This window comes from Sphaerodactylus townsendi, linkage group LG12 (assembly GCF_021028975.2).
Source record: "Sphaerodactylus townsendi isolate TG3544 linkage group LG12, MPM_Stown_v2.3, whole genome shotgun sequence".
NCBI classification, from domain to species: Eukaryota; Metazoa; Chordata; class Lepidosauria; order Squamata; family Sphaerodactylidae; genus Sphaerodactylus; species Sphaerodactylus townsendi.
The window spans coordinates 11403182-11430283 of record NC_059436.1 but is presented as its reverse complement, the minus strand read 5'-3'; the positions used below and the strand labels follow the sequence as shown (position 1 = coordinate 11430283).

General features: G+C 45.7%; 1 protein-coding gene across 1 annotated transcript in view; it reads right to left on the bottom strand.

Moving 5' to 3' along the window:
• DCPS (decapping enzyme, scavenger) overlaps positions 1-25885 on the bottom strand; it is a 61380-nt gene extending 35495 nt beyond the window's left edge. The window contains exons 1-2 of the mRNA XM_048512537.1: positions 25672-25885; positions 18375-18543 (exon numbers count right to left, since the gene is read on the bottom strand). Of these exons, the coding sequence (XP_048368494.1) occupies positions 18375-18543; positions 25672-25845 (343 nt within the window). The 5' untranslated portion in view covers positions 25846-25885. The remainder of the gene's footprint in view (positions 1-18374; positions 18544-25671) is intronic.
• Between the last annotated feature and the right edge of the window lie 1217 nt (positions 25886-27102).

Below are 27102 nucleotides of genomic sequence, written 5' to 3'. Positions count from 1 at the left end.
GAAGGTCAATTCTAAACATTTTTCTAAAGGAAAACAACTTGCCTGTGAGACAGAATCTTCTCTTAAAGTGAGCTATGCATGTTTAGGTAAAACTATGGTCTCCAACCTTGTTGAGCCTGTGGGTACTTTCAGAATTATGAGAAGTGGATGCCACCATAAAATGGATGCCACAAGAGACATAATCAACCACAAAATGGCTGCCATGGAAGGCAGCTGCAGAATGTTGGTTATGTTTCAAGCCAGACAACATCCTATGATGATAGCAGATGTTTCCAAACAGGGGCTGCCTATAGACGCAAGATGAGGTTTTCTGAAACGTTTCCTCCTGCTGTACTGAGGGATACATTTTATTTATTCACCAGATTTGTACCCTCGCTTTCTGCCTCTATAGGGCCACAAAGGAAGTTAACAAATTAAAACATCCCAATTAAAATCTCTTATACGCCATTAAAACCAGCATGCAAATAGATCATTAAAACAAGTTAAAATGAAAGCTTAAAATATAAAAGAAAAAATAAAAGAGAAAACCACTGAAAAGAAAAGAGGCATCAGTGTAAGAATGCCAAGCAAGAGAAAAAAGCAGGGGTGTAGATAGGGAAAATGGAGCCCGGGGCAGACTCTGAGCCCCCCCCATGGGCCCCCCCCGCCCCACTTACATTAGCCAGCAGCGGAGTCTGGCGGAACAGGGCAAGGGGGGAAGGAGGAGGGTTGTGGGGGTGATTTTCTGCCCCCATGTGACCCCAATGGCGTCTGCCCAAGGCACCTGTCCCTGCCCTGCCCCGTGGTAACTACGCCACTGGAAAAAAGTCTTCACCTATTGGCAAAAGACGGCAACTGAAAGGGACAAGCGAGTCTCCTGAGGAGAGAGGTCCAGAGTTTGGTCCCACTACTGAGAAGACCCTACCTAAGCTGTCACCCGCCTAAACTCAAAAAGTAGGGACACCTGTGAAAATGACCACAATGGTTGGGTAAGTTCATAAGCGTGTAGACGGTCCTTCAGATTGATGAAAGCCAATATCTGTTTTCACTTTGGGGAAAGATGTTTTGGAGAAAAAGCAAGCGGGGGCCAGTTAACATATTGGTGGCCACCATGATGCCACAGGCACCACACTGGGACCTCTGAGTTAGCATATCAGAGATCCATACCCAGGCTTTGTAAGCACCTGGAGAGACTTTGCACAGGTAGCAGCCCAGCTTAACAGGATTTTAGGCATGTGCAAATTTGCACAGTTAAGTGCTTTCATATCACCAAGGGCAAACACTTCAACACACAAGTGAGCAAACTTGTGGTAAGCTGACTGTCTATACCCACCTATTGCCAACACATTTTCAAACCCACCTTTACCGTTCCTTTATTGTTTACAATGGAAACTCAGATTCTCTGGGTGCTGAGTGGCACACTTGTGCAGCATGATCACGGAATACACGTAGCCCTGTTCATAACCACTCATGGCAAATGCAGCATCGAAGAGATGATTTGTTGAACAAAGAGGAAGGCCGTCTACAAAAGCTCTTCAAGATTAATGGAGCTAAAGAAAACTCTGGGGACACACAGTAACAGCAAGTGGATGAATGTTTCCAGAACACGCAGAGGGTGTTAGTAGTGAGTTTACAGTAGGCAGCACAAAACCAGTGTCTGTTTAACTTTGGATTAAAATAGTTGGCATATACTGTCCATGGAAAGGCAAAGTAGACATTTAAACCTTAATGCTGGATTGCTCTGACCCACAAAGAGTAAGCCAACTAAAACATTAAAATAACAAGGAAACAACATCCGGAGATCAACTTTTAAGCTCTTCTAAGATCAAGATGCATTATTATCCACAGAAGATTATGACTCCAGCAGCCTGATGTATGACAGTTGCTCTGTGGGGGAGCTAAATGCTATAAAAATTTAAATGCAGGACCTGTGGGGTGAGGAATGATAGACCACAAAAGCAAGGGATGATTTGAATCATTCTGGAAAAGTAATCAGGGAATTTCAATGAAACTCATTTACATGCCTGCTCAAAACTCACAGGCATCTTGCCTCAGCATTAGATACAGACAAAACATTTACTATTTTAACTCAAAGCTTTGTTAAAATCAGGGTTGCCAACATGCAATTTGGATGGAGTTTGGACGAAGACCGTGAAATCTCCTTGAATGTCATAGACACAAAAATGCAGCCAAGAACCCAGGGCAACCCAGCTCCTATCTTCCCTCCTCCCGCACACACACAGACACACCTGCATGCCGAAGCAGGTGTGCTACAGAGCAGGTGGAGGGTCAGATGACAGAACTGAAGAAGGCATCTCAAAAACAGGGCCATATTGCAAACTACAAAATGAAACATCCTCTGAACATACAATATGAAAAAAAAATGTGACAACTATATAGTTGCAAATAACACTGAACTGGTAGCTGTTTAAAACTGAATAAAGAGGACAACACAAGATATGCTTGAAATACAGAACGGCCGGCAATCCATAGTCTTTTGTGTGTTGACTCCTTTTTGATGTTTCTTATATTTCTGCATTTATACCGTTCATTTCACTGTGTATTTACACATGTTAATGGTATGTTGAATACTATTTACAATTGTATGCTTGTCACATTTCTTTCAATGCTAAATTGTACCACATGGAGTTTTAAAAAATGAATTAGGCATATTCACAGAGGATCAATCTAAGAAGGGCTGCTGAGGATTGAGAGGAATTCTGCAAAGGGAGTGGGGAGGGAAATCACCACCACCAGAGCCCTTCGGGGATTGGGCGGTATATAAGACTGATAAATAAAAAATAAAAAAGTCGCCTCATCCCGGATTTGAGAAGTTCTTAAAGGCTGGGTCTGTTCAAGCTCATCTCCCTCTCGGTGCTTCTACCTCTAACTAAAGAATCAACAGTGGGGGGGGGGGTAAATACCCTGCTTTTCTCTACCTTTTAGGAGCCTCAGAGTGGTTTACAATTGCCTTCCTGTCCTCTTCCCACAACAGGTCGCCTAGCGGACTTCACGTGTAGAAGTGTGGGAAAAAAACCTGGTTCAGTTTGGACTTATACCCTGCTTTTCTCAACCATAAGGAATCTCAAAGTGGCTGACAAACTCCTTCCCAAAGCAGACACCTTGTCAGGTAGTTGGGGCTGAGAGAGTTCTGAGAGAACTGTGACTAGCCCAAGGTCACCCAGCAGGCTTCATGAGGAAGAGTAGTGATACAAACTCAGTTCTCCAAAATAGTATTCGCCACTCTCAATAACTATACCACTTGAGGGCACTAAGCATTCTTTGTCATTAAGGTATGAAAGGGGTCTCTTTGTAATCTTAAAAACTGGTTTTTAACAACATGAAGGTTCCATCTCACCCAGGCCCCTTCCACACATGCAAAATAATCCACTTTCAGTCCACTTTCAATGCACTCTGCGGATGGATTTTACTGTGCAGAAGAGCAAAATCCACTTGCAAGCAATTGTGAAAGTGGATTGAAAGTGCATTATTCTGCACGTGTGGAAGGGGCCCCAGTGCCGCATAAACCCCCTCCCTCATCTCGAGTGGATCTATTTCACTGCCCTGATGATAGCTACTCGACCACTACATTGTCTGTTATAGAGGTTGATAGCCATGTGATTCTGAAGCATTACACCTCTGCATATCAGATGCTGGTGAAAGTTTCCTGCCTTGTTTGCAAGCTGTTATAAATGGGAGGCCCAAGGAAAGCAATATTCACACCAACATAAAAACAGACTGTACAGATAAAACAATGGAACTAAACGATTAAAAGTTTACAGTATTATATAGCACTGAAGTTGGCTGAGATTTTCCTTGTAAAACCAGGGAAAGGGGGCATTCCGGCAGTATCCTGACTCTCAAAGTGCCGTCAAAGAAACAAAACTGAGCACAAACTGGACTAAGCAAGTCTATTCTCCTCTCTTCAACCACAAAATGAAAGCCTACAGGAAGAGTTTCATAACTAATTAATTCATCTGGTTAGGTTTTGAATTTGGTTGTTTAGGGAACCATGACTCTGGGTTATCACAGACCTTGACTTCTGTCAGTTACTGAAGCCATATTGTCATGGGAACTTTGCCCATTATCTTGCTTTTCCCAGAAAGCACATTGCTTCACCAGCTATGTGCCATATCATCTCCGGGGGGGGGGGGGGGGGGCACAGAGATTTTAATGAGGTGCCTCTTTCTGTGAAAGGTCTTTTGAAAGGGGAGCCGGGTAGGGAAGTTTCCAGAACCATGTGACCAGGCATAGCTGGGAATCGACTGCTGGTCCGCATAGAACGTGATCTGACCAAGCACAGAAGCTTGTCTCAGCCATTCCAACACAAAAGCTTTTAGGCCGAAGCTTTCTTCTTGCGGGAGGGGGGCAGACGTATCCACAGATCCAGTAAGGTTGGAGAACTCCTTGTCTAGTGTCACTCTGTTTGAAAGTTTTTGTAGCGTTTTAGGAATAAAATGAATAAGTGAATGATGATAATTTTTCGTTATTACTTTTAACTCTCAGAAAAATTGTTCTCTGTCTCTAGGCAGAAGAGAGGATTCAAAAGTGCTGAGGGAAGAAAAAGAGACCTCTCACAGCCGAAGTCAAAGATGAGGCGAACGATCGTCTATGACTCACTTTTTCAACGGTTCAACTGACAGCAAACCATAAGGAAAAGTGGCACCACAACGTCTGCCATTAGTGGGTGGCTCATGTCATCAGAAGGCGCAACGTTACATGCTTTAGTACGTGTTTTGGATCATGGCACATTGAGGGTGCAACCTCAAACGGGAGATCACAGAGTGATGTCGGAATACTATGTCCAGAGAAAGACAAACTGGCTTGTTTGGTTATGGCTTTTCCCAGAGTTCCCATCAGCAGCCACAAGAACATCCCGAGACTGTTATAGTTAACATGCATGACTCAGACAGCAGAAAAGGAGGCAGGAAGCTGTTTCTACAGCCCATGTTTTCAGGAAGAGCTTTCACCCTCAGCCAAACCTCACCACAGACACAAACTAAGTACAGAAATCCCATAGACTCTGAACACCACCAATAAAGTTATTTGTCACTCTCCCAATATGCTGATACCCTGCTTAATAATACTTGCCATATATATGTATGTAACCTTCTTTAAAATATCCATAGACTGTTCTCGCTATAAAACTTTTGAAGCAGCTCAACAGCAACATTAAAGTGTACTACGAATAGTCAAAACAGCATATATCTACTTCAAGTAAAATCCAGATTATAAAAAAGCCTCAATAAAGCAAAATTAAAATCAAACAGAGATTAAAAATTAGGATAAACCAAGGTAACACCGGTAAAAAACCTAGGTTGGGGGGGAACTTCGTATGGATCCCAGTTCTAATGCGGATCTGTTCCACGTTTTCCCCTCAACCTGGGTTTTTCCAGAATCGTGTTATGTGCGATTCTTTTGTTTTAACGCGGCTCGCAGCAGTGGCCGAGCGAACAGCCGCGGCTATGAGGCGCATTCAAACAAGAGAATCATGCATAACACGTTTCTCGGAAAACCCTTCCCTGGCTCCCATCTGTGGAGCCACGCAGGGGAAACAGGCCGTATCATGGCCCAGAAGGGTTGGTCCTAACAGGCAGAAAAGAAAAAAAAAAGATGTGCCTTCATGCAAAAGTGTGTGCCCTGGCAAACACGCTGGCTGTCCACGGGACAGCAAGCCATGCAAAGGGGCCAGGCTGAGGGCAGGTTAATGTAACCCACCTTTCCCTCGCTTTTATTGGCCCATGCAGAAAAAGCCTGGGTTTTTGGAGGGTTCTGCAATCAAGGAGCCAACACACTAGAAAAGGCTATATCTCTGCTTGCTGCCCACTAAACTTTGGAAAGACCGGGTTAACAAGGCAAGACCCTGAGGATGATCTGCATGAACTAGCAGATTTATAAGGCTAAACAAGTCCCCATGGAAGAGCTGCAGTTTTTGTAATGCTACATGCTCGGCCAGGTCATCTTTATTTCAGATGTTTAGAAAGCTCAAGAACAGAGCGGTCATTATGCTGTGATTTGTGCAGGCGCTGTCCCTGTGACTAGCAGAAGCAAAATGAGTGAATTAAGAGAAGAAATATTCAGCACGATTGCCTAGTTTGCACAGTCCACACTGGTCACAAAATGCAAGGAGTGAGGTCGCAAGAGACTGATTAGCGGGACTCAGACATTTGAAATTATTTAGGTACTGACAGTTCCTGCAATTTTGTGTGATCAAAAAAAAAAATCCCTGCCTCAGGTGCTCTAATCATGAGGAGGAGGAAGAAACTATCTGCAAGAGTCCCATTCCTTTGACACAGGGACAGATCCACAGGGACAGATCCTTCGAGGGGAGAGGCAGGGGCGCAGGCTCCCCCCTCCCCATCTGAAGCGTCAGAAGGCACCAAAGACAGATCTGTGCAGAACCAACTGTGAGAGACTATAGAGGCAACAATGGAAAATGTCACCTTGTACACAAGCCAACTGAAGATTAAACAGCAATAGCTGAGCTACTGACATAGTAGAAATGAAGCGACTTGTGGCTGAATCAGACCTTAAGGTCATTACTGCCTGTTCAGCCAAGGTCTTTCACATTACTAGATCCTTTTAACTGGTAACACTAGGGTCTGAAATGAGGACCCTGTACATGTCAAGCAGATGTACAACCACTGAGCCACGGCCCCTCCCCACACGGTGCCCCCATGCATTCCAAGGCAGGAAAAGATACACCAAGAAGCAGGACGAAGTCATCACCACAAGTTCTTTTGGCACAATCTAGTTCAGGGGTCACCACAGTGATGCGTGTAGGCCCTATGGTGCCCTCTGCCACCTTTCCTGGTGCCCACGAAGTGTTTTAGAAAGTGAGTGGTGTCACAGTGGGCTTCCTCCAAACACGACTTCTGATTTGCCACCGGAGGTTTGAATCAACATGCAGATTTAAAAAGGAAAATTACTTTAGCAGCACAAGGCTCTTCACTGTATAATTGAAAGGAAACTTGTAGCGGCCATTTTGTGGCTGGCTCCACCACCTCCAGCAGCCTTTTCACTGCACCCATCTTGTGACTGCCCCCACCACGCTGTGTCAGAATTCCAAAGGCGCCTGCAAACTCAAAAGGTTAGGAATCCCCGATACAGGTGATATTTCTGTTCACGTTCAGACAATTCTGGCTGCAGACTCTAAAATAGGCTATGTAATCTGGTATAATGCATAGGGGCTGGAGTAGTAACTGTGGGAGAAGGCTGGGGGGAACAGACAGTAACAGGCTGGACAAAAGGCACTGAGATGGGAGAACGTTAGGGGAAATTAGACATTTGACACAGAAGAATGAATCATGAGTTGATGTAGTTATTTCTACTCTACTGGCCAAGGAGGCTGTGCGAATTGCAAAAGAGCTGGGCTTACCACATGGATGCCCCTTCCAGCTGGCAATGGCTGTTGGATCTCAGTGATTCATCATTTACAGCTCCAAACAGCGCCTTGGCAATCAGTGCAAAATTCTCAAATTCAACTGAAACTTCTGAAAAAAAACCCTTTTTCTTCAAGAACCCCAAGGCCAAATTTCCCACATTTCTGGTCACTGAAGAGCGCTCGTGATCTAAATGCAAATTGGAGGTATATTTCTCCAGTCACACTTTTAGTGCGTGAAAAGGCAAGAAATATTGGCACTGAGAGGAATCCGCCTACTATGATTCTGTATGAATTCACCTTCTTGGGTGGGAGGGGACCATCTCAGAGCACTGATTCTTGCAAAGGCTCACAGGGAAGCATTGCCCACAGATGGGCGATCCTGTTGCATTATTGGTATATATATTTAAAAAATCCCATCACACAGAGTTCCTTTCCCATCTTTCCAAACTTGGAAAGCAGTTTGGTAGGTCAGCAGGAAAACTGAAAGAGTTAAACAGTTCTCCTTCCCTGCACTGGTCTTTCCCTTACAACCACTAACTTACTATCTGCAGAAAGGACACTGGAACAACCTAAAAGTCTCTTCATCTTTCTACAATCCTTTTAAAAAAACTAAACAAAACTGTGCAATTGGTGCAGCTCAGGTGGAAGCAGATTTGGAATCATGTACAGCCCCTCGTGCTTTGCGCGAGAACGTTTAAGGCTCTTTCCCAAGACAACATCCTTTAAGTGCACAATGGTACATAAAACCTGCATGCAACCATGTACAGCTGGTTGTATAAACCTGCTCTAATGGGATTCCAACATAAGCCCATGCCTTATTATTATTATTTTTTAAGAGCATTAACCACCCGGCGTCCTTCTGGATAGGCAGTCCCACTTTATGGCTAAACTGGATTAGATGGCTTCTTGCTGGAGAGTATCTACTGTTTGCAAAAAAAGAAGGAAAAAAAAGCAGCCCACTTTGTCATAACAAGTCGGCGTGATGGATCCTGGAAACTGGCCTAAAAGAAACCAGATGTTAAAACAAATGGACTAGCGAAACTCAAATATTATTAAGAACAACATTGCTTAATGGGTCTGACATTTACTGATGGATTGTGCGGCATCAGGGTTTTTCTTTAAAAGAGACTTTGCCCATCTCTTAGTCAGCAAAGCAAGCGATGGGCCCAACAGCATGTGCCCAGTCAGCATTTCAAGCTGCCCCTAATTACCCATCAAATAAAATATTTCTCTACCTGCGTCGCGGTGTGGCAGGAAGCCTGCTTAGGACAGCAACTGCTGCAGGGAGATGCTTCTTGGGAAATCAATTCATACCAATTTTCTAAACAAGTTAAGGGAATATTTGACATTTGCCTCCACGAATCCATACATATGGATTGCGACGATTGAGCCCCATAAAGACCGTGGAGGCGAACGCTAGCCGGAAATCAATGACTGATTTCGAGTCATAATTAAAACAGCACAGGCTTGTAAATGTTTAAGCACGGTTCTTTCTGCTGAATTACTTGGCTAGATTTTATAGCTGAGGACCGGCTCCTGTTAAATCGGGGGCGGAGTAAGGTGGATTAGGCCAGGCAATGGGCACCTACAGCCAAGAAGCTCCAGATTGGTTCCAACCATTGAGAACATCTGACCCAGACGCTGTTATATGAGTCAGGAGTCTGTCTGAGTGAATCTGAGCAGCTTCCACGCTTGCCTGGTACAGCTCTCTGTGATCAACATGTCTGTGGTCTTGAACGGCTTGCAAGTTGAATGTGATTCAAAAGCCACACCAAAGAACCATTTGTCTCGATCGAGAGGATTATGTGGCAGCATCTCCTCAGACAGATTCAGACATGCATGTGCTATACCCAACGACTCACTGCTGGATGGTTTGCAATAGATCCAGCAGATAAGCATCTCATTTGAAACAACACTGGGAACTATGAAAGAGCTGCTTGGGGGTTTTCATTTGCACTAGCTGCTTTCAAGCATGCCGCACGTAGATGCTGTCATCAGGAGATAGAAAATGTACGTGTGAATTCAGACACAGTCAAATTAAGTGGGGAAAGATCTTGCTCCACGTTAGGTGTCTAAGTTTGTGCCTTCCAATGTCCTCTCACCAAATATTTGGGAAGAGAAAAGTACCTGGAAGCATTAAGGGAAGCCAGCAGGCGGAGAATCTGGAAGTGCAAGCAGAGACAGTTGAACTAGCTGGGTCTGGAATGAACTGTCTATGCTGTGAAAAGGAAACAGATTTAACTGATTCGGGAGGTCACAACAGCGCTGAATGGACTTTCTGACACCAGCCAGTCTCCAAGATCATGAAGATTCTGAGTTATTCTGATGAGGGTTGGCTCAATAGGAGAGTGCCCAAACAGAGAAGAATATAACACCCCGCTTAGCAAACCTCGATATTACAAAGTGCAAAATTTAACAGTGTGAAAGAGTGAATATAACAACACATTATCCATTCATACATACACTATATTCATACCAACAACTTGCAAACAGCTTATATCCCTCTCACTAAATACCTACTTAGAATATCTCTAATAAGATAATGCATAAATAAATTACCACTTAAACTAGTTACAATAGGGGGGAAAGTAAGTAAATTTATCAATAATTCAATACAAAAAGGTTCTATCTAGTTATCCTGGAATCTCCTGGAATCTTCTTAAGAATCTTTTCAATACTGTTGGAGACCTTCAATTGTTCTTCCAATGTCCTCGATTGGGATATTAGCTGTTATTAGTTCATAAACGGTAGCCAATTGTCCCAAGTCAGCAGTAATGTCCTCACATACATGTCAGAGGATAGAACAAGCAATAGAGTTAGAAACTCATTTCATAATTAATTAAACTCTAACAGATGACTCTTCAAAAAGAGTGGGTAATACTATTTTGCTAACAGATTATCCAATCACTGTGTTTGTGATGTAGCCAGATGTTTTTAAATTACTCAGATATTTCAGTTACCTCCCTATCTGTGCACAATTTCATCAATATTAAAAAAAACTGGGGATTTAAAATCCAACAAAATAACAAAAGCAGCACCTGCAGTTTTCCGAAACAAACATCCTCAGTGGCCACTACTAGACAACCACACAGTATTGCCTGCCTTCAAGCCTAGGTTTCTATCAGTAAAAAGCAGGGTAAGGTGGCAGAGCCCTTTCCAGGGCTGTTTTGTTCTTTGGGGGAGGACTTATTGCAGTGAGAACCAGCAGCAACTGCTGGGCAACTTGCTACCATGTGACTTGCATGGCTTACGAAAGCCAAGCTACTGTTCAACAGGCACCCCAAGAAAGCAACACAATGTAGAACTTAAAATTTCAGACGAGGATTTAGACCGAGATTCAAATCCCCATTCTATCATGAAAGTTCACTGGTGCAAAGTCACACACTCTCAGCCGATCCAACTCACAGGATTGTTCTAAGGATAAAATGGAAGAAGGGAGAATGAAATAAACTGATTTGGGTCCCCATAGGGCAGAAAGATAGGGCAGTGTGGTATAGTGGTTAAGAGCAGGTACACTCTAATCTGGACAACCCAGTTTGATTCCCCACACTACCACTTGAGCTGTGGAAGCTTAACTGGTGAACCAGATTAACTTATGCACTCCAACGCATTGCCAGCTGGGTGACCTTGGGCTAATCACAGTTCTCCGGAGCTCTCTCATCCCCACCCACCTCACAGGGTATTTATTAGAGAGCAGGGAAGGGAAAGGAGATTGTAAGATCCTTTGAGTCTCCTTACAGGAGAGAAAGGGGAGGGGATATAAATCCAAAACTCTTCTACTTCTTCTTATTCTCCTTCTTCTTTATAAATAAAGCAAACAAATAATAAATATAGATGACGACAGGAGGCAGTTAAATGTTAGACTGATCAGTGGATGGGAAGTAGAGAGGGAAACAGAGAATGCTGAGGATATAGGAACAGCCAGGAGGAAAGAAACTGTGCAGACAGCAGGAGATGGGAAGGTATTCCCTGGTGGTCCTTGCAGGCTCCTCACCATGCAATCAGGCCAGGACTGCAACTGTGTGATCGGCTTTGAGGGAAGAGATGCAATATGCAAATGCAAAAATTACTAAAAATGAATGTGCAAATACTCAGCACAAAGCATATGATTCCCTCATGGAAAATGTCTCTACGCAGTGAAGCCTACCCGCCTCTCCCAGACGTAATCCGGCCTGGCTCATGCTGTTCAGTCTACAAGAGAGACAAGATGTTGCCACAGCCCTAACAGATAACAACGGGCTGCTTTTTTTAAAGGCATGCTTGCTATTCAGCTAATGTCTGAAGTCAGCTACTGGAGGCATGAAACCAAGCGGGTGAACTCTACCCTGTTGTCATGCATTTATCTTTTGGGGGTAATTGATTTAGCAGCAAGACTCCCAGATTTTACAAAGTCCTTGCTGATGCAGAGCCCTGGCAGAGATATTTGCAAAGGCTCGCTTTTCTTTGAATTTCGAGAGAAAAAGAGCACTTACCAAGTCAGTAAGCCGCCTCCACGGAACAAAGGCAATGAGCATCTACAGAGAGAAGGGCGACTTCTCTGTGACTCCTACAGACAGGCTTCTCATCCACACACCAGTCTTGCCGAGGATGTTCGTGTTAACTTGTATAAATCATGGAACACCAACACACTTTGCTCTCTGTTTGCTCTCTGTTGTCTGTGCATGTGTGTGTGCACGCATGGGGGTGGAGAATAAGTAGGTGGACAGGTTTTATGGCAGTTAAATCTCACTGCACCAGACTAGGGCTGCCAACCTCCAGGGAGAGCCTGGAGTCATCCCAGAATTATGAATGATTTCCAGATGACAGAGATCAGCTCCCCTGGAGAAAATGGGCGCTTCAGAGGGCAAAGTGCATCACATCCCCACTGAGTTCCCTCAACCCCTGCCCGACTCCATCCTCTATAGCATAGGTGTCAAACTCGCTGCCCTCCAGATTTTATGGACTATAGCTTCCATCATCCGCTGCCAGCAATGTGCTGGCAGGGGATAATGGGAACGGTAGTCCATAACATCTGGAGGACAGCAAGTTTGACACCTATGCTCTATAGACACTACCCCTCAATCTGCAGGAGTTTCCCAAGCTGGAGCTGGCATCCCTAACTGGAATTCCAAAATGGTTCCTCTGAACTGCAGCCATGAGGCTGAATTGTGGCGGGGCTGGGAACAAGGGTCCCTTCCACACATGCAGAATAATGCACTTTCAATCTACTTTCAATGCACACTGCAGCCTGTGCGGAATAGCAAAATCCACTTGCAAGCAATTGTGAAAGTGGACTGAAAGTGCATCATTCTGCATGTGCGGAAGGGGCCAAGGAGGGGGCAGGAACAACTTGTCAAGGGATGGCCTGGAGAAAGGCAAAGGACAGGCCATGTGAAAGGACAAGGGGAGACGTTTAGGACTGTGCACTGTGAGTTACACAAAAAGCACCACTATGTTAAGGCTATGTTCAGTCATTGTATATGTGGATGGTGAGCTGTTTTGAGTTTGGTAATTGTTTGTTCCAGTCTGATTGGTGACCACACACCTAATCGCCTATGAGGAATAAAACGTGTCTCCAGGTGGCCAAGCAGGAAAAGCTTTTATAAAAATCTGCCATTCTTAGCCTTTGTGTGCGTGCTGTCAAGTCATGATGCAATAGTGACTCGATAGGGTTTTCAAGGCGAGAGACGGTTGGAGGTGTTTTGCCATTGCCTGCCTCTCTGTGGGCGAAGAGTGCTGAAAAGATTGTGACTGGCCCAAGGTCACCCAGCTGGCTTCATGTGGAGGAGCAGGGAATTGAACCCAGGTCTCCAGATTAAAGTCCACGGCTCTTAACCGCTACACCACGGTGGCTGTACTATTCTTTCTCCCCCACCTCCCCTAACATAAGCAATTTGCGGGCTGATTTGTTAATTTGATTGAGTGGTAAGTCTGGTGGCCATCCCTCGCTTGACTCAATTAGTAACCTCTTAACAGGCTTCAAATGCCTTTACTTATTCATCACTCAGCTGATTCAAGTACGGCAAATGGGGTAGGTTTTTGTTTTCCGTCTTGCAATGCACCCTTAATTCTCACTCCAGCTAGTGAGAACATAAGAAGAGACCTGTTGGATCAGCAAAACAAATCAATGATTGAAACATTTCCTGTTTGGTGGTCTGCAGGCAATTAGATCTGTGTAAACTAAAACCCAGCATGCACTTGCATGGTCCAAAAGCTCCATCCCCATTACCCCGCCAGCATCTATCCACAACAAATCGGGGCTGGGTGGAGACAGATTTCTGCAGGAAACCAGTCAAAGAGAAATCTGTGCACCAGCTTTTGAGGGTCTGAAGAGAGCTGAACAGTCGCCACCTGGAGGACCAGAGTTTTTTTAGAAGTACACTTCCCTTCTTCAAAAGGAATGCAATCCCGGGAATGAGCCCTGAACGGTTAAAAATGGCTGAAGGCTTGGGAAAGTCTCAACCCAGCTGCCGACTTCATTATTTACTCTGCCTGCTCATTTTCCTCCCTGAAATTTTAATGAGAAGCTTTGAGCGTCAAAAGCGAAAGAGATTACATGCCATCACATAAGTCACTCGTGCTCCATTTTTCTTTCCTTTTTTAAAAAAGGAGGCTCCCTGCAGCCCGAAGCCGTGTCAAAGCAATAGCTCCGGAATGAGATGCCAAAAAGGGCCGCAGACAAATGGCAGGGAGCTCACCCACGGCTAATGTCTTTTCCCTGTTTCACCGCTGCGCGTGGAATAATATATGCACACAAGCCTCTATATGCAAAACAACCTCATCTGTTCAGATGGCCTGGGAGAAATCGAAAACATTCCAACCATCAAATATCTGGATAAATGGAAATGCTGTTAGGACAGCCACGTAGACACTCTAAGTACCGGCCACCCTTTTCACCTTCTCGCCCCAATGAAGGTGTTATAAGCTCACTGGATTATTCCTTATTTGACAGTTACGGGTTGGATTGAGTAACGTCATAAGCAGGAGAAGCTGCTAGGATTGCTTTCCCATGGTGCAATCCCATGGTTTTAACGACTAGGAACACCACACAGTCATGGGGGAGGGGGGGGGGGACACAGCTTTTCCCAACCAAAATACATGAAGCACTGTGAAACTGCACCACAAGAAAACATCTCCCAGTTGCTCGGATGAGCATGTGAAATTGTCTCTGATGGGGTCTTTTAACATTTCTACACTATTTCAATTTTCAGAGCAACAATAAAGCCCGGTTTATTGTTTAGGAACGGTTGCTCCTCTCTGTAGGTCCACTCATCTATAATCAGGTATGCTTTCAAGCTTCTGTTTTCGTCCAAAACACCATTCATATAGGAGGGCAACTAACAACCAGGTTTTTTTTTAAAAAAAAAAAACTAATTCACAAAGAAAGAGGGAGGAGATTGTCTGGAAGAAAGGCGGGGCTTGGAGAACCACTTCTGCGTGACACCCTCTCTGCCCATTTGAGGATGGGCTTCACGTCAGTTCCTTGAAGCTTCTAGGCCCTGGATCACACCAATGCACAGAACGTCTAAACAGAGGGAAGATGAACTGCTCTTCCGCCTAACCAAAAGAGAGAACTTTCTCAACTTCATAGAACAAATTTGGTCCAGCAACGGTTCTGCAGCATGACACAGGTGTCCAAAAAGCAACACACAGGCACACACTGAAGTTATTAAAGATTAAAGCAATATTTTTATAACTTATAATGGCTAGATGTATCCGCTTATGTAAGCTAACAGGAGACAGAAAGGAACGTAAACTAGACAATAAAGTATTCCTGACATGCCTTTGAGGAACATTGGCAGAGGAGAGGTAAGGCACAACAAGAGAGAGGTTGTTAGAACCTGTAATTCTTAATTGCCACCCAAGGGAAATGGGGGGGGGGGGAGGTTATGCTTCAGTTGTTACGGGGGGAGGGGGCGAGGAGAAAAAGAATCAAGGACAAAGCCATGGCCATCTACCAGCTTAAGAGTGGGGAGGCAAGACGCTTGTGGGGTTTTACTGATGCTGGTCCAGCGAGGGGTTGAAGCTGTTCTGGCTTAAGCCTATACAAGCTGATAAAAACCAGTCTGGCACAGCTGAACTGGCTCAGTTTCACATCACGTTATAAGCTGAATGTTACCCAAGCAGGGAGGCACCTGGCATTGCCCAGAAATGCTGTCTTCTACCTGATACCTCCAGGCTTTTGAAAATCTTCTTAGTCTGCTGCAGTGCACAGAGAATTCACAGGAACACACATCAAGCTGCCACAACCTCTCAGGGTCACCACTGCTGACTTTGACTGGCAGCAGCTCTCCCACGTCTCAGGTAGAGGTATTCCACATCACCTGTTCCTACCTGACCCTTTAAAGGGGACATGCCAAGAACTGGAAGTTTTGGATGGTTAAAACTGTTCTCTTAAGAAATACAGAAAGAGCTGGTAAACAACTTTGCAACTGGGCTAAGTCTTAACAAGTAATATCAGGAGGCTGCCTTTAATTTCTTGAGCGTGGCCAAATCAGCCTGCATCCAAATCTCTCTGAAAACATCACTTTGGGTGTCATCCCACTCTACGTAAGCCTGCAAAGAAACTCAGGAGACTGTATAAGCCACTCAGATCTTTGCAGCCAACTACCACCTTCAAGCGACAAGCAGAGGTCTGCTCCCGGAGGCAGCGTTTAAGTAATTCTCCACTCCTGTCAAGAAAATGTTAATCGCTTAATTAAAAGATACAGGAAAACATTATGAGCAACATTCCTGTTTCTATGCAAAGACACAGCAGAAGCATTCTCGTGGCACGCTGGAAGTTTTCAAATTTCACTCCGTGCTTCCCAATTCCATTGCATATTGATGGCCCCACATTTCGGTGAAGAACTGACCCACTGGATAGATGAAACTCTGGTCTGAGCCAAGCCACGTTCTGTTTGCAAAGGTTGCTAACCATTTTTTTTTAGTTCTATCCCTGGCTGTAGAATTCTTTCCTGCTAGCTGCAGAAACATCAGAGTCGGTTAACACGCTGTGACGAGGGACCGCTACTTTGCACACGCTCAGAGACACTCATTTCATTTATTCAGCATGAACCCTAGCACTGGAAAACAGACATGGAAACAGCGCTCTGTCTCATCTGGGCGGATACTGAGCCCAACGCATTAGTCCAACCGGGAGGTTTAGACAGTTCATCCTATTTGCTCAGCAAGCCTTCTAGTTGGTTTAGAACGTCTGTTCGACTCGTCTCCTTGTAATCTAGGCTGTTTTCACACTGCACAAATGTAATCCCACTGAACTCAGCAGGGCACTCTTCTGAGCAAACAAGATCACGGCGGGGCCACAACCGTCCAGTTCTGCAAGCCGGCGCGCAAGGGTGGCAGGCAGCTCATTAAGGAGGCTGCTGGTTAATGCTTTTCATTACGCCATGTAAATAAGAGCTCTCGGCTACAATGTGATCTAACAGAAGAATGGGTCTTCAAGCCAGGCTAAGACAGCCGTTTGGTCACGTTAACAGAACAACACGTCTCTTGCTGAGGATACCAGTGGGGACATTTCCTGGATTCCTAGTTTAAGGGTGCCACCTTGTGGAAATCACAGTGCCTGTAGATGCTGGAATGAGCTCATCGTTGCAAGCAAACAAGCGCAGGGCCAGTCCAGGGACTGCTATTTGCCCAGAGCAACTCCGATCTAGCACAAAAAAGAGGCACCTGTGAAGAAGAAGAAGAAGAAGAAGAAGAAGAAGAAGACTTTTTCTTTTCTCTCCTGTAAGGAGCTTTTCATTGCTTTTAATTGCCTTCCCTCCTCCTCCCCACGACAAGCACCTTGTGAGGAAGGTTGGGCTGAAAAAAAGTTCAGAGAGAACAGAGAAGAGCCCAGAATTACCCAGCAGGCTGTTTGTGCAGGAGTGGGGAAACAAACTCACTTCTCCAGATTACAGTCCGCTGCTCCTAACCACTACACCAGGGCTGCCTGCAATGACGCCCGCCCAGTGGCGTAGCGCCAAGGGAGCGGGGGGGGAAGGGTGCATGACGCACCAGGCGTGTGCCGGTGCGGGGGCATGGCGGGGGCATTCTGGGGCTTGATAAGGTTGAAACCACAAGGAGAGGATTTGCTAAAGAAGGGTTGAAACCACAAGGAGCGGATTTGCTGCCCCTCCAGAGTCAAACCTGCTCCTTGAGGATGACCAGTGCAATTAAACTCCACTGTATCACGTGGGATCTTTTGCTGGGGAGCAGACAAAGGTTTCTTCAATTTGCAGCTGTGCGACCCCAATGCTGAATGTTACATGGTGTTCCCCCTTACCATCTACCTTGATTTTTCCGGAACGATCCTACGGCATCCATTCCAATTTGACCGTGCAGGAAGATTAAGAAATGTTGCCAAGTTATTTAAAAAAGAAATGTATCACCGAATGCACATTCACAACACAATTGGAGAAAAGAAGTACAATGGGAAAATGAATCACCCGCTGCTTTAATGCATATATTGAAGGCAATGCTTTGCATTTTAATACCATTCTTCCCCAAGTGTTCAAAGAACAGCATTCAGACTCTCAACAATCCTTATAGCTACCCGGGAAGGCAGATTCCTGTCGCTATCTTCGTATGACCTTGTTCCATTTTTAAACCTCACCTTTCTGCTAGAGTCTGGAAGGCAGATTAGAACAATAGAAGTCAGTAAAAGCTAGAGAGCCCTTTCAAGTTGCTGACAGGAAAAGGCTGAAGCGCAGAGAACAGCTTGCCTAACGGCTATCCAGCAACCTTACAATAACAATATTTTTTTTAAAACCTGACCAAAGGGTTATCCGGTTCATACCTGTAACCACTGCTCTAAACCAGCAATGTGAATGAATACCTTAGCTGCTACCGAGCCACCAGAAATGTAGTAAAACATGAACTGCTAAGGGTTGCCATTAGGCAAACTTCAGGTGGTCTTCTTTCCTGGAAAATCCTTAATGAGTTGGAAAACATTCACACACAGATTTGGGAAGACCTCGCTGCAATCCACAAGGTGAGATACAGACGGTGTAGTGCTGGAAGGTTTTGGCTTCCCATGCTGACCACCTACCGTTGAGCTCTGGAGGAAGGTAGAGGTGATAGGTGCTGTAGATGTCATTGGACATTTGAAGCTGCAGTTTTGTGTGTTTTTTGAGGAGTTCCGAAATGTTCTTCTCCTGAAAGGGAGTCTTCTCCAAAATCACCACGGCATCAGTCCCATCTCCAGAATCATTGTTCACCTAGAGAAATAAGAATGCAAGAACTGTCTTGCTGGGTTGAAGCAAGACCCATTCATGTAATTGTTCTTTATCCCACAACAATTAGTCAAATGCTTCCACAACCTTACGAGATGGGCATGCGTCCTCAAGCTCCAGCATATGATGCACAGAGATATGGAAACCACGGAGATATAATTTAGATATCATGACTAATCACTGTGGATAGATACACTCTTCATGATTTTTTCTCATCCAGCAGTTTGGGTCCAAAATATGCCCACTATTACAAGGTGAAGGCCAGATGGAGGTAAGACCTACACTGGAGTATGTTCTATTGCAGGGGTCGGGAACGTGCGGCTCGGGAGCCGCATGCGGCTCCCCCGCCCCTGCACAGCGGCTCCGGACACAACACAGCTGTCCGGGAGCAGGGACTCTCCCCTCCCCAGACCTCACAGAGGTCAGCCCCCGACCGCGGGCGCTCCGGCAAGTGAGAGCGCCATGGAGACGGCTGGCGGCAGCCCTCCTCCTTCTGCTAAGGTCGGCAGAAGTGGGGGAGCGGCAGGCAGCTACCGAGCCTGGCCCCAGCCAGCAAAGGAATGGGACCAGAGGGAGGACAGGGCCGCTGGCGGCGGCGTGGCGTGGAGCCCATAGACTTGGCCGAATCGGCCAGGGCGGCGGGCGGCAAGGGGAGCCGCGCCCGCTCAGCGGGACGACGGCCACAGCTGCAGAGGGCACCAGCAGGTGCTGGAACTGCTGCCTGGACGGGCGAGGAGGAGGGAAGCATGAGGAGGAACCCAATGCCCAGATGGGGCCGAGGTGACAGCGGCGTGGCGTGGAGGCAGCAGACTTGGTCGAATCGGCCAGGGCGGTGGGTGGCAAGGAAAGTCGCGCCTGCGCAGCGGGACGACGACCACAGCCGCAGAGGGCACCATCGGGCACTGGAACTGACGCCTGGACAGGCAAGGAGGAGGGAAGCAGGAGGAGGAACCCAACGCCCAGACGGGGCCGAGGTGGAGAGGACTTGGCAAGCTCTGGAGGGAATAAAAGGTGGAGGGCTGCACGCGGAAGAGGGCAGTGTACTGAGTAGCGAGACGAAGAGGGAGAAGGACATGAGAGACCGGGAGAAGGAAAAAGGACGAGGTGGGGAAAACGGAGGAGAAGGTGGTGCCAGGAAAAGACAGAAAGAGGTAGGGACAAAAGTAGGGAGGGAGCACTCCGTGCCAGACAACTCAGAAGAGTCCTGGTGTCTCCAAGCCTCACCCCAGCTGCTCCAGGCAAAGCTGTGGCCACAATGGCTCCCACAACAGTGGCCATGCAGCTGCCGCCACTGAGCCATCCCACTACAAAAAAGGATTCCTCCGCATGATCTCCTCCAGGCCCAGTTTTGCACGCTACCACAAGGCTTCCACCCTTTTCCCGACACACCCCACAGAAAAATGTCGTTCAAAATGTGATTCTCTACGCCAAATAAAATACAATTTTCTCTTATAGCACCTCTCATGGACCTCCTACCAGAGGCAACACACTACAACTGTCTACCCAAGTACAAATGTAAAGGCAAAAAAACCCATATACAAGGCTATCCTCATTTCAAATGTCAAAAAGTATCTGTGGCTCCAAGTGCCCTCCCCTCCGTGGAAAATGGGTCCAAAATGGCTCCAGGAATTGACACAAAGGTTCCTCGCACCCCCCGTGTTCTATTGTGACAACAGGGACGCTGGCTAAGAGCACACATTGTAAGCGGTGGCAGGACCTTAGGAAATCACATTATGATGGGAGAACTGACACCCCAAAGTAGGTGGAGCCTCAATAACAGATGTGTTCCTAGCAAACTTTATGAGTAAAATATGCGCATATTGTATCATGCAGGACAGAGGTCACCCGACACTTTTGCAAATCATCAGTCTGTGTAAAGACAGTATCTGCATGCTGGGGAGCAGTACAAGAGACCCCCAAGCCGATCTTTGGCACTCTCCCCTGCCCAACACACAATAATTTGATGAAGATTTGGGGAGAACTCACTGCAATCCATGAGGTGTGATTCTGTGTTGGAAAATTCAGCTTCCCGCACCAACCACATGCTGTTCAGCGCTACAATACTTCTCTCACTGGACCATTCATACACTAGAGCCGTAGCATTCACATTTCCTGGACCCAGGGCCCATTTAATGCAGACAACTGACAGGAAGTCACATGACAACAGAGCAGAAATGAAGAGGCAGGAACAGATTTCTGAGTTCATGAGCATCAAGGATTGCAGCCAGATGACCAAGGAAGCATCAACAAGCTCAACACCAGGCCATGTACTGAGGTGAAGAACAAGCCAAGGGTCACTATGAAGGGATGTTTTCGCCACTGAGTGACTTCATCTGACCACTGCATTGCTCCTCTGACAATGCGCACAAAGAGAGGCAGGAGGCCAGGCACCCTGGCTCTCAACATACCTACATTAGAAGCAGATCCTTCCAAACAAAATGGCAACTCTATTGGGACTCCCTGTCCAGGAAGTAGGGTTGGGAAACCCACCTAAGGGAACTGAGCCAATGGACTGAAGACCACTGCTTTAGAAGACATCCAAAAAAGGAGAACACAATAGGATGGCAGGTTGGACTGAAGTATTCACACACAGCTCTTTTGCACATGCCACTCCCAGAAGGGAAGAAGGCATGCATTATGAACACAGGCATGTACCCTGTTATGGATGGCCCAGGTTGGCCTAATCTCATCAGATCTCAGAAGCTAAGCAGCATCAGTCATGGTTAGTACTTGGATGGGAGACCACCAATGAAGTTTAGTGTGGTTACACAGAGGCAGACAACTGCAAACCATCTGTTTATCTATTGCAGGGGTCTTCAAACTATGGCCCCCCAGATGTTCATGAACTACAATTCCCATCAGCCCTGCCACTTAGCCATGCTGGCAGGGGCTGTTGGGAATTGTAGTCCATGAACATCTGGAGGGCCATAGTTTGAAGACCCCTGATCGATTGCCTTGAAAATATTACGGGGTTGCCATATGATGGCACTTCCCACCACTACCACTAGATTCAGCTCCACTCAGAAAAACTCACAGCTCCAAGTGTCAGCCAGTCCAGTCCCAACCTCTGATATGATTCAATAAAGAAGCCCATCACATCTGACCTTGGCCGTTCAACATCCTGGTTTTCCACTTTACCGTTTGCCTACCCCATGTTAGTTTTATCCATGAGCATGGCCCGCACTTGACCTACAGAGTTTTATCCACCTTCAAGCCTTCTCAAAAACCTATCTATCTGGAATTTACATGCTACTTTGACATTATAAGGATGCCTTCCCATTTCCTGACACTTCATCATGTGGATCGGTTATCTCAGAGGTGGATTTACAGAGGGCAGTAAAAGAACTAACCCAACTGTATCCCGCGCTCGGTAAGAACCATCTTCCCAATCACTGTACAGCTGTAAATGTTGAATTAAAAGAGCACTCGCAAATTTCCTATTTTTATGGCCCCTGAGTGACAAGTCCATCCATCTTATTTACAGCATTTGAGTTAACTGCTAGTTTGCAATTCATTTCCACTTTAAACACTAAACATGAAAAACTGATCTCCAGGCTAAAAGCAATAGATATGCTAATAAGAAAAATAATCTAAGCCTGGAGATGGGCAGCCGGCACTTTGTCAGAGGGAACAACGGCAACCTGTGCCCTCCGCCACGTTTCTTCCACCGTTCGGCACCCAGAAGCTTATTCTTGGCATCTTTTAGTAGTTCCTGGTTTCTGTCAAGTCCTGCAACAAATCTACCCACGTCTCCAATGATGAACCTCAAAACCTGCCACAACTGCAGTGAAAATGGCAGGAAAAACTTCCACCTGGAATGCACTTCGGATGGCTACCCAATGAGTGGGATTTCTCTCCTACAAAAGCCAGCTGAGGGCCAAGAGAAAACATCTCGCTGAGATCAGAATGGCAAATACTCTTGCTGGTCATATTCAACAACATATGTGATATGTTACAGGCTGGCACAAGTGCAGGAGACCCCTGAGCCTATTTCAAGGTGAAGGAAAAGAGATTCCACCTAAACATCAGGAAGAACTTCCTGACAGCAAGGGCTATTCAACAGTGGAATGCACGACCTCGGAGTGTGGTGGAGTCTCCTTCTTCGGAGGTTTTTAAAGAAAGGCTGGATGGCCATCTGTCAGGAGTGCTTTGATTATGTGTTCCTGCATTGTAGGGGGTTGGACTTGATGGCCCTTGGAGTCTCTTCCAACTCTATCTGCTCTCCACTTGCAGTTGGAACTTCAGGGCTGCCCCTTAGTGAGAGGCCGAACTGATCAGCCTTTTGAATTGATCTCCTCTTATTCTACCAGTTTCTCAAACTCCTGCCCCACCTTCTGATGCCGTTATCCACTAAGACTATTTTCTCTGTTGCCTGGTCACCTCTGCCTTCCCACAACAGCAGGATTTCCATCCTTTCTTCCACACCGCATTCATCTGGAAAAAGAATATGCCGCCTCATCCATCTTAAGTAGCAGGGATTTGTGCAGTACTATGTTTCCATAAAAAAAAGAAAAGCTGAAATTCTGTAGTCAAGCAGTCACACATACCACACAAAGGAAAGCTTAATTCTGTGACTGATATACCATAAATGCCTGTCTCCTTTTGGTTTGTGTCATTTAAGCAGCTTTTATTCACTGAACGAAGCAGGAGGAGAGCACCCAAGTGCCCCCCAATGAACTACCTGTCTTGCTTTAGAAACGTTAGCAGATATCAGGCATGTTCTTCCATGAATATATTCACAGCCATGAGAACTCAAAATTTCCTTTTTGAAAGCAAGCAAGCAAGCAAGCAAGAAAGAAAGCTAGTTAGCTAGTTAGCTGAGGGTATTAGGAGGCAGAATCCCCACTTATGTTATTTTTTTCAGCAACCTCAGAGAACTATGTATACTCGCAGCTGTGCATTCATCAAGGTAGCAAAGGGAAGCCCCTATTGCGGCTGAAGCATTGCCCCCAGCATCCAACTGGGGCTGCTTACCTGCCTCAGGCATTATACATGTGAACATAAAAAAATGACACCCATGGGAGACTGTTGGTGCCAATACCTGTCTGGAATGTCTCTAAAATGCCTTCCCAAAAAATAAAAATGGAAACAAGCCTCCCCTCTTGTCCTGAATGAAGAACTTTCAGGAGAAAAAGAGATCATGGCATAGCATGATTATGCAAAACACCAACTCTCTGTCCCATCACAGTCTTTGCATATGACTACAGGAGAAGGGAGGTTGGTGGTGACCAGAAAGTACAGCTGAAGCCGAGGAATGCATTTATGAGAGGCCCCCGGTTATGTGTGAGATACCACAGACCTCCTGAGAAAAATACTTTCTGTATACAGCCTTCCAGCAAACACTATTTTGGCCGCCATGGATATTGAACCTCTCTATCACCAATATTGCCCACAAAGATGAACTACAAACATCTAGCAACATCTGTCCCTGACAACCACATGGCCAACCTTGTTAGCCAGTGCCGCCATTTGTCCTCACCTGCAAGTACTTGTAATGTGGTGAAGGGTTATTCCTTCAGATCAACAGCACAGCACCCGCATGCCAACATTTTCATGGGTGACCTGGAGCAGCACTTTCTGAGCTCACATCCATTAACGCTCCTCTTTTATCCAAGATTTATTGATGACATTTTCATCATTTTGATGCACAGAAAAGAAACCCTGGAAAAAATTCACCAGGCCTCCAGCAACTTCCACTCCACAATCAACTTGACCATGAACCAATCCCTATAAGAAATATATTCTCTGAACACCACTATTCAAACATATAATCGAAGCATAACACACCCATACACCAGAATCCTACTGATCATTAAATGCATCTACGTGCCTCCAGTCACCTTCCTAAACACACCAAAAGATCCATTATCTACAGCCAAGCTCTAAACTTACAGCAGCATCTGTTCCAATTCCTCAGACGGAAATTTTTATCTGCAAGATCTGCAACGGACATTTTTGAAATTATAATATCTGCCTGATGTAGTAAGGAAGCAGATCAACAAAACACACAACACCCCAGATCAATACACCATTATGATACCAAGGGGTAACGGCCTACAAGATAGGTCCAAATGAAACAGATCATCACTAGTGGTCGCATACAGCTCTCAGCTAAAACCAATTCAATGCATCATTACAATCTACCGTACTTACAATATACACCTTTTTCACAGGTGCTGGGAGGCAAACTGTTTCATGCCTACTGACAGCCTTCTAACCTTAAACCATTTCTCACCTACAGCAATAGTTTTTGACATGGACATGGACTCTGATACCGGAGCCTGCAACAAACCAAGACACCTATTATATCCCCATATTCACTCTGACAACACCATCACCAGTCCTAACAACTTCACCCATGCCATCTCCAGTTCATTCACTTGTTCACCTTCCAAATTTATATATACTATCAAAAGTCATCAATGCCCTTCTGCTCTCTTCATGAGACAAACAGGACAGTTTCTATGCAAAACAATAAATGGTCATGAATCCAATATAAAAAACACAATACTTAAAAACCAGCGGGGAAACATTTTTAACTTCCAGGTGATTCCACTGCTGGCCTAAGAGTGGCAGTCTTCAGAGAAGCTTCAAGGGAAGGTTAGAACATGAGATTGAGGAACATGAGCTCATTCACAAATTCAGATACCCAGGGCTGAATAATATTATTATTATTATTATTATTATTATTATTATTATTATTATTATTATTATTATTATTATTAATAGGCCATAGGATACTTATTTCACTACAGAGGCTAATTTCTGCCACGATGCATCAAAGCTAACTACTATGTGCATTGTGCTCCTGCATTTCACGGTTCCTTCTTTGCAACACCTCCTCCCACTTTCTGACTTAAGTACTGACCTGCAGTACTTAAAGGCTGGCATTTGCACCTTTTTAATGTTTACTTGAAGGCAAGATATTAGATTTACAAAACAAAAACTGGGCACGGTTGCAGGCTTTCCCTCTTCTCGCACCGCCCTTCTGGTGACGTACAGATGAGACTTCTAAGGAGGCGGGGCTAAACAGTGATGGTCGGTTATTCCCGCCCTTCGATGCTGATTGGTCCGTGCCGGCTCCCAAGAATACTCATACGAAACCGTTGGTACCTGCCCGTGTAGGAAGATGATCTTGTCCCGCGCAGACTCCCTGAGCACCTTCTGCACAGAGAGGTCTGCCAGAGGGAAGCCAGAGGCGGTCGCACCTTCCTTTTGGGACTCGGCCGTCCCATTCTCACCCTCTTTCTCTTCGCGTTTCTTCTTCAGAAGAGGGGATTCCGCCATAGCTTTGTGGAAGAGGAGGAAAAAGATGTGCGCATGCGTCCTCCTCAAACTGTCTCCCCGGCACGAGCCAACTGTCTCACAGTTTCCGAATTACGCCCTCTGCTGGCCGGAGGCTAGTAAGGCGAACTTGGCGATTGAATATGCACATTCGCACAGCTGTGATTTCCACCCCGAGAGGATGGGAGCGCCACTAGATTTGTGTTCTGTTTAACTACAGCTGGGGAAGTGCCCCATTTTTGCTGGAACACGTCGGGAAAATCAATACAACATTTAAATGGAACAGACAATGCTAGGGGGGGGTGGGTGTCTCTCCTTTAAGTGCAAGGTTTGTTGGACCAATGTTGCCAACAGTGGCAAATTTCCAGCTACGTTAGTGCTCAGTTCTGAAGAAAAGAGAGTTTTTAAAGGACACTTTTCTCTTTAGAATAGATATAAATTAAAAACGCACCACCTTATGTAGACTTTGATGAAAAGTCTGCCTTACTACCTGCAGGAGAGTTACCCACTCCATCTTGGAAAATTCCTGGAGACTTGGCAGAAATTGGGAAGGGGAGAGAATCCCATGAGGATGCGAGACTTTAGATTCCACTCTCCAAAGCCACCATTTGCTCCAGAGTCCAGAGGAAATGATTTGTAGTCTGGAGATCAGTTACAGTACCAGGAGAACTCCAGGCCTCACCTTGTTGTCGATAACTCTAGCAGCAGGGGAAAACTTGGGGTCCAAACAATATACTTTCCTGCAAATACCTATGCTGTCGTCCAAAGTTGGCAGCAGACCTCAAAGTTTTCTCAAGTATCGTGGATTAATTTCAATGGCTGAATCCAGTTCTCATGACTGAAGCACAATTATTATTATAAAGACTTGTCAATCCAAATTATGAAAGAGAAGAGAAACACATGGAGGGTGTAGGACCAAGATGGGCATTTGTAGTCAAGCCTCCACAGAAGATTGGAAAGAAAGACATATTCATGAACAGTACAAAAATTGGCTCCGCCCCCAGGAAAGCTTCAAGCCACTCTGACACCCTCTTGGACACGAACACAGCTCTGAAGGCCAGCCTCCTCTCCAGGTTGGGTGCTGCTGAGCTCCATGGTTCCTGCCCACCTTCCAGCTTGCCCACCCCACTGCGCATTTGCCAAATACACTGGTGGGATGGGTAAATGTGCTGGCATGAGCTTGCACACCACCTCCATAAATCCATTTGTCCCCGGTCCCTTTGGATTGGGCTGTTAGAGGCCAAAATGCTCCTCCTCTCC